The sequence below is a fragment of the Rhinatrema bivittatum genome, chromosome 7 (genome assembly GCF_901001135.1).
Source record: "Rhinatrema bivittatum chromosome 7, aRhiBiv1.1, whole genome shotgun sequence".
In the NCBI taxonomy this organism is placed as follows: domain Eukaryota; kingdom Metazoa; phylum Chordata; class Amphibia; order Gymnophiona; family Rhinatrematidae; genus Rhinatrema; species Rhinatrema bivittatum.
Window position 1 is genome coordinate 5,658,811 of NC_042621.1, and position 13,831 is coordinate 5,672,641.

Consider the following 13,831-nt stretch of genomic DNA (forward strand, 5'->3'; position numbering starts at 1 on the left):
TTCGAGAGGGATACTATCTGGACTTCCACAGCATCCCTCCAGACAAAGTTGTGAAATCTCCTTGCCACTCCCCCTCCAAGAGGACGGCAGTGGAAACCACACTGACCAAATTGCTCGTCTTAAATGCTATAACACCAGTGCCCACGCACCAACGAAATACTGGGCATTATTCCATCTATTTTATCGTCCCCAAGAAAGAGGGAATGTACTAGCCCATCCTGGACCTCAAGTCGGTCAACCGCTACCTGAGGGGGTACCACACCTCCGCATGGAAACCCTTCGCTCGGTCATAAGGGCAGTACAGGGGAGAATTTCTGACCTTCCTGGATCTGTCAGAAGCCTATCTGCACATCCTGGTCCATCACGATCATTAGCGCTTCCTACGCTTCACGATCCTGGACCATCACTACCAGTTCCGAGCGCTACCCTTCGGGCTAGCTACAGCCCTGATGACGTTCACCAAAACCATGGTTTTAGTGGCGGCGACGCTGAGGAAAGAAGGAATCCTCATACACCCATATCTGGATGATTGGCTGATCAGGGCAAAATCTCCAGAGTCAAGAATCTACTGGAGAACCTCGGATGGGTTGTAAACGCAACCAAGAGATGTCTGCAGCCCTCCCAATCTCTGGAATACCTGGGAGTCCGGTTTGACACCCAACAGGACAAGGTCATTTTTCCCCCTACAAGGAGAAGGAAATTGATGGACCAGTTGAGAAAACTGTTGATCGGCGCTCGCCCCACGATATGGGACTACCTCCAAGTCCTTGGACTCATGACATCAACCCTAGAAGTCCGTACCCTGGGCAAGGGCCCACATGCGACCACTACAATGTTCCCTACTGTCACGATGGAACACGATGTCCCAGGACTACACTGTCCGTCTCCAGTTGCCGGCGGAGTTACGGATACAGCTTCTATGGTGGCTACAAGAAGACCATCTGAGCAAGGGAGTAAGGCTATCCCCACTGACCTGGGTCTTGCTCACCACGGATGCGAGCCCACTGTCAGGAACTGACGGCCCAGGGGCAATGGGTCAAGAAAGAGTTGGGATGGAACATCAACCGACTGGAAGCCCAGGCAGTCAGACTAGCCTGCCTACGATTCAGTCACAGACTCCGAGGAGAAGCTGTCGGAGTCATGTCGGACAACGCCACAACAGTGGCCTACATCAACCGCCAGGGAGGAACCAGAAGCCAACAGGTGTCCCTGGAAATAGACCCCCTAATGACGTGGGCGGAAGCAATCCTGCAAGGGATTTTGGCCGCCCTCATCGCGGGAAAAGACAACGTCACTGCGGATTACCTCAGCAGAGAGAGTCTAGATCCAGGAGAATGGAGGCTGTCAACCACAGCCTTCCAGTTGATAATAGACTTCGATGCCCTCATCCAAACCTGGCCACAGGAAAATCTGCTGTATGCCTTTCCTCTATGGCCACTACTGGGCTGGATCATCCGCAAGATAGAACACCACAGGGGGCTAGTACTCCTAGTGGCCCCGGACTGGCCAAGAAGGCCGTGGTACGCAGACATGCGAAGACTTCTGGCGGGGAACCCCCTGTGCCTACCTCCACACAGGGACCTGCTCCAGCAAGGACCGATCCTCCACGAAGACCCAACTAGATTCTCTCTTACGGTCTGGCCATTGAGAGGTCTCACCTGAAGAAGAGCGAATACTCGAGGGCAGTAACTGACACCTTGCTCCGAGCACGCAAGTTTTCCATGTCTCTAACCTACATACGAATATGGAGAATATTCGAAGCTTGGTGTGACATCCTTTCGCGGAGAGTCAAAATTCCCATGATCTTGGAATTCCTGCAGGACGGCCTGAAGAAGGGGTTGTCTCTCAACTTCATCAAGGTTCAACTGGCCGTGCTGGCATCAGTCTATCTTGCCATCCAAGATGGCATCAGTCTATCTTGCCATCCAGACGTCTCCCGCTTCCTGAGAAGGGTCAAGCAAATCCGACTACCACTAAAGTGGCCAGTTCCCCTATGGAATCTGTCTAGTACTCGACTTCCTAGCGGGAGCTTCCTTCAGACCTACACGTGGTCTGTCCCTACGGCTCCTGACCTTGAAGACTGAATTCCTAGTGGCAATATGTTCAGCCCATCGCATCTCCAAACTTCAAGCCCTATCCTGCCAGGAACCGTTCCTCAGATTCACACCGGGATCCATACAGCTAATCACTGTCCCCTCCTTCCTTCCAAAGGTGGTTTCTCATTTCCATCTAAACCAAACCATCTCGCTGCCATCTCCAGACAAGCATAATGACTCGGAAGACCTACGCCATCTTAACGACTGCAGACTCCTAGTCCGCTACCTGGAAAGATCGGAATCCGTACAAAAGACGGACCACCTATTTTTCCTTCACAGCAGGAAGAAACAAGGGGAAGCAGCCTCGCGGGCAACCATAGCCCGCTGGATCAAAGAAGTAATCAAGGCGGCCTACATAGAGGCAGGCAAGCCTCCACCTCTACAAGTCAAGGCCCATTCCACAAGGGCCCAGGCAGTGTCCTGGGCAGAAACCAAGATGCTGTCACCTGCCGAGATCTGTCGGGCGGCAACGTGGTCCTCCATTCACACCTTCTCAAGGTTCTACCGCCTGGATGTTCAGGCCAGGAAGGACACAGCATTCGCAAGGGCAGTACTAAGTGGGCCACGGGCAGTCTCCCACCCAGTTCAGGAGTAGCTTTTGTAAATCCCATTGGTCCTGAGTCCATCTGCTACATGCTAGGGAATGGAGAAATTACGTACCTGATAATTTCGTTTTCCTTAGTGTAGACAGATGGACTCAGTAACCCGCTCACGGCTACCTCAACATGCGGAACCTCGGGTGGACAATCCCCGAGAGCAAGACAAGCACGGGTAAGCCAGACTTTACCCCTAGTTAAGACATCCATAGTTACCGGGTGTCGGCGTTTCTCGGTTGATGACACTTGCGGTCTCCAGCTACAATTCACGTCAACTAGTTCAAGTTAATCAAGTTAACCAAGTTAATTAAGTTATCCAAACACACATATATCCACTATTGCTTTTCGAGGAGAATACTGAAGAGCAGAGCTTCCTGCACGGGTATATGTAGTGCTGATGCCAGATTGAAATCTGACTCGTCTCCAACTGCTATCAGGAGCACACTATACCCATTGGTCCTGAGTCCTGCCTACTAAAGTGTTCACAGTTATTTTTGAAGAGAATACTGGCGGGCTGAGGTCACTACAGGGGTATATATACTGTGACGTCAGCTTGCTCTGTCTCCATCTGCTGGTAGAGGTGCATAACCCACTTATTCTAGATTCATCTGACTGTCCTAAAGAGAAGGAAATTATCAGGTAAGTAGTAATTTCTCATTTAAACATGTATACTCTAGAAAAAAGGCGGAATAAAGAAGATTTGATTAGAGATATTTAATATTTCCAAGGTATCAATGCAGTGGAGGCGGGTCTCTCAACGGAAAAGAGCTTCTGGAATGTAAGGTCTCATGGAATGAGGGTGAAAGGGATTAGACGCTGGAATATTCAAAGAAGTATTTCTTTATAGAGACTGTGGTGGATGCATGGAACAGCCTTCCAGTAGAGGTTGGTGGAGTCAAGGAAAGTATCTGAATTCAAGAAAGTTGGATTGGTAGGGATTGCAGAGCTGAGTAGTTGGCATGGATGGGCAGACTAGACAGGCCATATGATTTTTTCTTCCATCACATTTCTAGCATGCATACACAAAAACAGAATATAAGTAATTGATTTATGTAGGGAATATAATTTATAAGGCTTTATGGGAATCTCAAATTTTTCTGTGATGCTCTAGATAGTGTTACATTAATGTTTCTGTTATTTATTTATTTATTTGTTTATTTATTTATTTGATTAGGCGGTCAGGAGCTTGCAGAATTGCAGTTGATAAATTCCACCTACGACAGAAGTGCTATTGAGAACTGGATCTTCAAAACTCCTCAGATCTCAACATTTCTGAGTGTTATTGTTACACAGAGTCTGTCTGTCATGCAGACCCATACAGAGAATCAGACAGACATAGTAAACTTGATCCCAAAGTGCAGAGGCAACAAAAAGATAGCATTTGTCAGCCTTCTGGACTTCCCGTCAATTATGTACATCAACTCGCACCTGCCTGCTGAGCTACAACATCAGTGGCGGCTGCTTTTCTCCTCTCAGGTTCATGGTGAAAGCTTTTCAAAGCTTTGTGGGCAGATTGTGAACCAGGGCCCCTGCCTGTTGGTTTTAAAGGACTCTGAAGGGTTCATTTTTGGTGGATTTGCATCGCAAACCTGGGATGTTAAACCTCAGTTTCAGGGTAAGTTCACTTCCTTCCCACAATTAAATAGTATCGTACATTTAATAGTGATGCTGTCTTCGTGCTATCTTTCTCATGAAAACCTTCAGCTCCTAATAACATATCCCGAGTATTGAATAAGTTTAAATTTTTTATCCAAAAATTGGAGCTGTTTCATTTCTTTAGATGTATTTCTACAAATCACCTGCCTGTCTTTGCCCAAAACAAGAAACACATATTTTCAAACCTGTTGCTCACAAAGCTGTATTGCAAAATAATTTATTTTAAAAATTGTTCTCTTAAGTTTTTGTAAAAGTTTTGCATTTTTTTCAGCATATAATTGTTTTTGATTGTATTCTTTGGCTAATATTATATGACTGTGTCTCTGATAATTTGCATCATATATTTGTGTATAGACTGTATTTTGTTGCATAATATTTGTAGTTTTGTTATTTATAAACTTGTACACTGCTTTTGAGCTAATTTTAGGAAAAGCGGTATACAAATCAATGAAATGTATCGTGCAATAGATGTACACTGGGTACACTGTGCACTAATCATTTCAGGTCTGTTTATTAACGAGCTGAGCCCTTGGTGCTCTGCTATAAGAGTTTTGTGGTGGACACAGAATGAGAGAACAGTTCTTTTGAAATAGTTCTTAGAGTTCTGTTCAGTAATGTTTCTTTCTGTCTTGTATCTGCGATATGCTACAGATTAGAAACTCTACAAAGTGCCGCTTTTATTTCTGTGTAGACAATGTGGAATCTAAGGCTCCTACTTTCTTCCTTTCACTACTTTTGCCTGAATTTGACCTTTTTATAGCCCATGTCATGCCCTCTCTGTCAGTACAGGAGACTTCTGGGGCAGCATTGCTGTCAATGGCAGTGTGTAGTATATGTGAAAACTTGAGGTTCATGTGTTGAAATCCTGATATGGTACACTCTGCTTAGAATCCTTACAAGGTTGATGAAATCAACAGCAATAAAAAAAATATCAGTTCTAATAATAATTATGCATTGAAGAATGTTTCAAAATAGAACTTCCTAAATCCAACTTCCAGTTTTCTTTGCTTTCCAAAGTTTTTATTGGGAGATTAGACAATACATTGCAAGTCAAGTAAATAATAAGAGCTTAACCTATTTCAAACTAGCTCCATAGTGAGTATGACATAAGATTTTAATGATTGCACTTCCAATGAAGGCCCTATATTGAACTCAGACTCCTTGTCACTGCTGAAAATGTAACCAAAAGAAGTTAGTCATCTTCATTTTAATAAGATACTTTCTCCACTCTATGACTGAAGTCCCTTTTACTTGGTCTTTGTTTTCTTTTGTGGTAATTTTCAGGGGACAACAGGTGCTTCTTGTTTTCCATGTTCCCCTGCCTGGAAGTGTACACACATACAGGATACAATGACCACTACATGTATCTGAATCATGGCCAGCAAACCATGCCAAATGGACTAGTAAGTACCAGAAGATTTAAACTCTTTTTCAGTAACTGTTTCACTGTGTGACTCAAATGCATATCTAGTTAATCGTGTCCCCTTTCTCAGCTTTCAGACAGGTTAATCCACAATTAGTGGGTTATGCACCTCTATCAGCAGATGGAGATGGAGCAAAGTTGATGTCATGGTATATATATACCCCTACATTGACATCAGCCTGTCAGTATTATCCATTTCCAACAGATGGTGGACGTGCATCTTCATACTGGGTATTGCTTGTTTAAAAAAAAAAAAAAGAGATAAAGGTCCCCAGGAAGAGGCTAGGGATTGCCCGCTTCAGAAGACTCCTTCCTTAGGACCTAGGAAGCATTCCCGGGAGTTCTTGTCTCCTTCCAAGAGGAAGAAGAGAAGAAGGCGAGGACAGAGATCCTTCAGGAGGCTTAGGTGGGGAGTCGGAATCCTTGGTAGGGGATCTCAGTGATACATTATTGAAAGAGGGGGAGATTCCCCCAGATGCTGAGCCTACAGAACTAGCTGCAGCTTTTTCACAGGGACAAGATGTCTGGTTTAATTTTACAGACCTTGAAAGCCTTTGGGTGTGAGGAAATCTTGTTGGCAGTGGCCAAACATCCGAAGAGAAACTCTGTAATGATCAGCTTGTGCAAGGCATCCTGGTTTTTTCCTCTGCACAAGGCCATCCAAGAGCTGATAGATTTGGAATGGAATGCACCTGAGGCTAATTTTAAAGGAGTTCACTTCTTAGCAGGATTGTATCCCGTGGACCCTAAAGAGAGGAAGCAACTCCGGTTTCCCAAGATGGATGCCTTATTCTGTGCTTTGATGACGCGGACCACCATTCCGGTGGAAGTAAGTGCGGCTTTAAAAGATGCTCAAGATCGGAAGATGGAGGCTATTTTGAAGCAGGCCTTTGAAGTGATGGCTATGAATCTCCAAATCTCTGCTTGCTGTTATATAGTGGCCATGGCTGGGTTACAGTTAACCCAGGAGGCCTAGCAAAGTTTGGGAGAGAATGGCCTATACCTGGAGCTGGGAGCTGCCTTCCTGGTGGATGCTAGCAATGATTTGGTGTCCACGGTGGCTCAAGGGGTGGCTTCGATGATCGCAGCCCAAAGGCTCCTGTAGCTATGGAGCTGGTCTGCTGACTATTTCGAATTGAACCTTACAAAGTTGCCTTTTAAGAGGCGCTTGTTGTTTGGGGAGGAGTTAGAGAAGATGAAACATAGAAATGACAGCAGAAAAGGACCAAACGGTCCATCCAGTTTGCCCAGAAAGCTTATGGTAGTATCTACTGCGCCATTCAAGTCACCTTTATAATTATCAGTTTCCCAGACCGTCAGTCAGGGCCCTTGTTGGTTGCTGTTTGAGTCCAGTTCCCCGTTTAACTCTTTGCTGAGAGCAATGTTGGAGTTGCATCAAAAGTATCAGGCTTATTGGTTAAGGGTAGTAACCGCTGCATCAGCAAGTTACCCCCATGGTTATTTGTTTTCCCAAACTGTATAATTCAATGTCCTTGTTGTTTGCTGTCTGAATCTAATTTCCCTTTTCCTCTTTTCAACCCTGCCAATGAAGCAGAGAGCAATGATGGAGTTGCATTAACAGCATGAAGGCTTATTGGTTAAGGGTAGTAATTGCCACACCAGCAAGTTACCCTCGTGGATTTTTTCTTCATTCCCATCCTCTAGCCTTAAGGGATCCACAGTGTTTATCTCATGCCCCTTTGAAATCTTTTTCCGTTTTTGTCTTCACAATTTCCTCCTGAAGGACATTTCAGGCATCCACCACCCTCTCCATGAAGAAATATTTCCTGACATTCATTGTGATTCATCCTCTCTGGAATTTCATTTCATGACCCCTAATTCTACTGATTTCTTTCCAACGGAAAATATTTGTCATTGATTGTGCATCATTAAAACTTTTCAGGTATCTGAAGGTCTGTATCATATCAACCCTGCACCTCCTCTCCTCCAGAGTATACAAATTTAGGTCATTCAAGCTCTCATTATAAGTCATTTGATGGAGACCCCCCCACCTTTTTGGTCGCCCTTCTCTGGATCGCCTCCATCCTGTCTCTGTCCCTTTTGAGATATGGTCTTCAGAACTGAACACAGTAATCCAGGTGAGACCTCACCAAGGACCTGTACAAGGGGATTATCACCTCCTTTTTCTTACTGGTTATTCCTCTTTCAATGCAGCCCAGCATTCTTCTGGCTTTTGCTATCACCTTGTCACATTGCTTCGCCATCTTCAGATTGCTAAACACTATCACTCCAGGGTCCCTCTCTTGCTCCGTGCACAACAGGCCTTCATGCCCCATCACATACAGCTCTTTTGGATTACAACACCTCAGATGCATGACTCTGCACTTCTTGGCATTGAATCCCAGCTGCCATATCTTCGACCACCGTTCAAGTTTCCTTAAATCACATCTCATTCTTTCTTCTCCTTCCGGTATGGTCCGCTCTATTCTCACTCAGACATATCTAGTAGTCCTGGGGGAATACTGCGCTACTGCAGAGTGCAGAATTTGTGCAGAAATCCCCCCTGCACAGAATTGCCAAATTATATACAGAAAATGGCAGAGGAGACCCCGGCATGATGCGAACGGAGTGCACGAAGATGAAGGCCCCGGAGCACCATTCACGGCAAAGATGATGGCTCCCATGTGCTGTGGGATGCGCTCCACTCGTGGCGAAGATGAAGGCTGCAGTGTACCATTTGCGGTGAAGATGAAGGCCCCTGTGTGCCGCAGGACGCGCTCCGCTTGTGGCAAAGATGAAGGCCCTGGTGTGCTGTTCGCGGTGAAGATGAAGGCCCCACCGTGTGCCGCAAATGGAGTTGCGCCGTTTGCAGCGAAGATGAAGGCCCCCTCGTGCCACGGGACACGCTCTGCTCACGGCAAAGATAAAGGCCCCGGTGAGAGTGAATGGGAGTGTGTGTGAGAGGAGAGGGAGATGGGTGGGTGAAAGGGGAGGCGAAGGGATGGGGGGGAGGGGGTGTGAGAGAGGAGTGGGGAGGGGAGAGGTGTGAAGGGATGGGAGTGTGAGAGAGCAGGGGGAGGGGTGTGAGAGAGGGAGAGTGAGAGAGCAGGGGGGTGAGAGAGCAGGAGAGTGTGAGAGAGAGCATGGGAGGTGAGAGAGCGGGGGGGGGGTGTCCTTGAGTGTGGGTGCCAGAGAGAGGGAGCCTATATGAGGAGATTGTGAAGGAGTGTGTATATGTGTGAGAGATTGGGAACTTGTGTGTATGAAAAAGGGATCATTTGTATGTGAGGGTGCTAGTCTATGTGAAGAGATTGTGTATATGTGAGACAAAGTCTATGTGAAGGGGTGCATGAGAGAGACATAGGTAGCCTGTGTGAGGATGTATGTGTGAAAGAGAAAGGGAGCTTGTGTGGGTGTGTATACAAAAGAGAGGGCCCTGTATGAGGGGATGCATGTGTGCGAGGGAGCCTGTATGAGGGTGTGTGTATGTGTACTAGAGAGAAGGGAGCATGTGTGTGAGAGAGGGAGGGACAGAGGGAGCGTGCATGAGGGGCAGTACTGAGAAAAGGGTCAAACTCTGGGACTGGCAATAGAGTGGGTTGAGCCTAGAGGTGGAGGGGAGAGAGACTGGCAGGTGGAGGAGTTGGGGCCTGAGAGGGAAAAGTGACCAGAGGAGTAGGGAGAGCGAGTGGAAGGGACACTCTTACAGTGAATTTCTAGGGAAATTCTGCTCAGAATATTTAAAATTCTGCATCTGAGTAATAACTTTTTTCTGTATTAATTTAAAAAGTAACTACTTAAAGACTGTCATGTAAATTGTATTTTGACCAATATAAAGCTTGCAGAATTTTAAGTTATTGTGCGCAGAATTTTAAAATTATTTGCGCAGAATTCCCCCAGGAGTGACCTAGGTTCTTGAGGGGAGTGAAACACCTTAGACTTCCCTTGCATTTCCCAGTACCCTTGTGGGATTTGAATCTGTTTCTCTCCTTTCTGGCGAGTTCAACCTTTTGTCCTCTTCGAAGTATTTCCTTGTGGTTACTGACTCTGAAGACAGTGTTTTTGGCTGCTGTTTGTTCTGCAAGGTGGATTTCGGAATTGCAAGCCTTGTCGTGCAAAGATCCTTTTTGATTATCATGTCTGATAAGGTGCAGATTCGAACGGTACTTGCCTTTCTCACAAGACAAGCAGGATGGTAGTCCTCACATGTGGGTGACATCATTAGGATGGAGCCCAGTCACAGAACACTTTTGTCAAAGTTTCTAGAATTTTGACTGGCACAACTGAGCATGCCCAGCATGCCACCAACCCTGCATCCAGCAGGTGTCCCCCTTCAGTCTCTTTTTCCGCGCAGCAGTAGCCTCGCGGATTCTGGAGCTCTTTGAGTTTACCTCACAAATCTTTCCTCACGGAATTCAGACTTTAAATTTAAACAAATTATCCCTATCCCGGGGTCCCCCATCGACCACCGACTTTTGTCGACGCCGGTAAGTTTTTCCCATTGTTTTCCAGTTGGTTCCCGGTAGGTTTTCCTCAACGGTACCCGACAGTCACTGACTGTGCGCCTGTTTCTTTTTCTAAAATCATGGCTACCGGGTTCCGCAAGTGCCCAAGAACCATGTCCATCACAGATCCGCACGACGTGTGCATTTTGTGTCTTGGACCTGTTCATGATGTGCAATGGTGTATAGCTGTTCACAAATGACTCCAAAAGGCACAGGGCCCGCTTGGAAAAGATGGAACTCCTTTTTAAAGTATCTCCATCGACTTCGGCAAAACTGGCATCGCGTCAGAAGCCTCAGTCTTCAAAGACTCCGTCGCCACCGAAGCCTAAGCGACAAAAACCTACTGGTGATGTTACTTCACACTCCTCTTCCCAGTTCAATGCATCGACCTCTTCCTCGATGCCAGAAAAAGAACGGACCGACCATCGAGAGAAGCATTGACATCGCCACTGATGTAGTGTTTCCTCCGATGTCGGAACCGGAAGGCCATCGACATCGACGGAGCCACCGGCCAAGAAGTCCTGAGGAGACGAGGCCCTATCCCCGTCTGGACTCAGGACACCGAGGTGTTCCCCACCGGTATTGGTGCCGGGATCCGGAACTCCACTACCACAGGTAGAACCTCCGGCTATGCCCTCCGAGCCTCCATCCCCGATTGCTGTGCCTCCCATGCCAGCTTCTCGGGCAGAATTGGACAGGATTGTCCAAGAGGCGGTATTTAAAGCTTTACGAGGATTCCAGTCTCCACCGGCACTGGCCCCCATACTGATGCCCGATCCGATGCCTACAATGCTGGCTCCACTTCTGGATAGACTGGACTCATTAATCGGTGCTCTGCCATCGACACCGTTTCCAGCCGTGCCACCGGCTCCTACGAAGCCACTGACTCCGATGCCTATTCCACTGTCTTCAGATGAGGAACCGAATCTGCCAATGCCTGAACCAATAAAACAGGAGGGTAGGTTGTCTAAGAAGGCCGTTTAGGTAATAATGTAGATTAGACACCAAGGAATGTCCAAGTTAAACTTTTATTTTGAAGGAGACGTATATTTTGTACGTGTGCCCGACTCAGGCCGAGTTTCGCCCCACCAGGGGCTGCCTCAGGGGCTACGATTAACAAACATCCCAACCTCCATTCCCTGTCCCTGACAGCTTGGATGTTGAAAGGTTGATTCTACAATCTTCAAACCTTTCTGACAGTGTATCCCAAGTCCTCATAGCTTCACGAAAGCCTTCTACTAGAAGAATGTATCGTGCAAAATGGAAAAGATTTTCATCGTGGTGCACAACAAAGGAAATAGACCCTTTTTCCTGTTCCATAGTAAAATTTCTGGACTACTTCTGGCATCTTTCGGAATCTGGGTTACAGACTTCCTCCATTCGAGTACACAGCACTATTGCTGCTTATCACAAAGGTATCGACAATACCACGATATCAGCACAACCACTCGTGGCTCGCTTCATGAGAGGTTTACTACAACTTAAACCTCCACTACGCCCTCCAGTCTCTACATGGGACCTTAATGTTGTTCTAGCACGACTTATGAAGCCTCCTTTTGAGCCCTTACATTCCTGCAAGCTTCACCATCTCACTTGGAAGGTGATCTTTCTAATAGCCATAACATCTGCTCGCAGAGTCAGTGAGTTCCACGCACTAGTAACATATTCACCTGTACTCACCCTAAATTCCTGCCAGAAGGAGTTTCATTTAAATCAATCTATAACTCTTCCTTCCAAGACCTCACTCACAACCAGGTGAGCGAGCTCTCTACTCCTTGGACTGTATCTGAGTAATAACTACTCCTTGGACTGTAAACGCGCTCTCGCCTTTTATCTAGATCGTACTTCAGCGCATAGAAAGTCCACCCAATTGTTTGTCTCTTTCGATAAAACAAAATTGGGTGCTTCGGTAGGCAAACAGACTATCCACCTGGCTAGCAGATTGCATTTCTTTCTGCTATCACCAAGCAGGACTTCAAGAACGTGTGAAGGCATACTCAGTAAGAGCAATGGCAACGTCAGTGGCACACCTCCGTTCTGTACCTCTTATTGACATCTGCAAAGCTGCTACATGGAGCTCCCTCCATACTTTTGCATCTCATTACTGCCTCGACAAGGCTGGTAGACATGATTCCAACTTCGGCCAGTCGGTCCTGCGAAACATATTTCCTATATAATAACCCAACTTCCTTCCTGCGACCCAGGGAGATGATCAGGCTGCCCGACTAACCAAAACTACCACAGTTCTTGTGCCTGTTTCACGTCGTTAGGTATTTTTGGCTACATGGCATTCGGGCATCCTATAGCTTGCTAATCACCCACATGTGAGGACTACCATTCTCCTTGTCCTGTGAGAAAGCGAGTTGCTTACCTGTAACAGTTGTTCTCACAGGACAGCAGGATGTTAGTCCTCACCCCGCAGAGTTGGGTCCGTTTACGTTTTCTTATTTTATTTTTCGCTCGTACTTTACTACAAACGAGACTGAAGGGGGACCCCTGCTGGATGCAGGGTTGGTGCCATGCTGGGCATGCTCAGTGGTGCCAGTCAAAGTTCTAGAAAATTTGACAAAAGTGTTCCGTGATTGGGCTCCATCCTGATGATGTCACCCACATGTGAGGACTAACATCCTGCCGTCCTGTGAGAACATCTGTTACAGGTAAGCAACTCTGCTTTCTTCCGAAGGTGGTTTCGGAGTTTCACTTGAACTGTCAGAATAAAAAAAAAAAAGATTTACAATCCAAACAAAAATAACCTCCCAGCCTAATTGCAGCTGTGGGAAGACCTGGTTCTTAAACATCTCCATCGAGCAACTGTTTGTCTGGCTTTTTCTTAAAAGAGAAAAAAATGATATGCAACACTTCATCTTTCATTATATTTATTGGAGATAAAATTCTACATGGCTATGCATAGTTGCTCTTTTCATCCGCTCTCTCTGCCTCTTAACCTCCGGTGCTCACCTCTAATATCTTTCATTAACAGGGCATTAACCAATCAATGTTTATTCCCTGATGACAAGCATTCTTACATCACATCATTATTCTGATTGATACCTAGGTATCAATCAGAATAATAACGTATCTGATTGATACTTAGGTATCAATCAGAATAATAACGTATCTGATTGATACCTAGGTATCAATCAGAATAATAACGTATCTGATTGATACTTAGTTATCAATCAGAATAATAACGTATCTGATTGATACTTAGGTATCAATCAGATACGTTAGGTATCAATCAGATAAGTATCTGATTGATACTTAGGTAGCAGACCTAATTTAAGGTCTGCTACCAATCATTTAACCAAGTCCGATTTAGTTTTCACAATAGCTGCATAGAATTATTAAAATAATCTAAGTCTTAATAGCTAGTGAAGGCTACATCTACTAAAACAAGAAATTCAATGATTTAATAACAAAGTAGGCAAAGTGTAAATCTATAACTGTAAAATAGGTAGATTCAGGGGAGTGTGTGACAACAAGGTATAAGGATTACATGCGTGACCACGCCCCCCCCCTGACGTCACTGGGAGCCCCGGCGACGGTTGAAGAGCGCCTCACCATCAGGGGCCGGCGAGCAGGGAGGCCACCCTC

At 46.0% G+C, this 13,831-nt stretch overlaps 1 protein-coding gene across 4 annotated transcripts in view; it reads left to right on the forward strand.

Annotated features, from left to right (window-relative positions):
- Positions 1–13,831, forward strand: part of MEAK7 (MTOR associated protein, eak-7 homolog) — an 87,631-nt gene that overhangs the window by 43,382 nt on the left and 30,418 nt on the right. For all 4 annotated transcript variants that reach the window (XM_029608097.1, XM_029608094.1, XM_029608096.1 and 1 more), the window contains exons 5-6: positions 3,867–4,307; positions 5,633–5,751. In XM_029608097.1, coding sequence (XP_029463957.1) covers positions 3,867–4,307; positions 5,633–5,751 — 560 coding nt within the window. The remainder of the gene's footprint in view (positions 1–3,866; positions 4,308–5,632; positions 5,752–13,831) is intronic.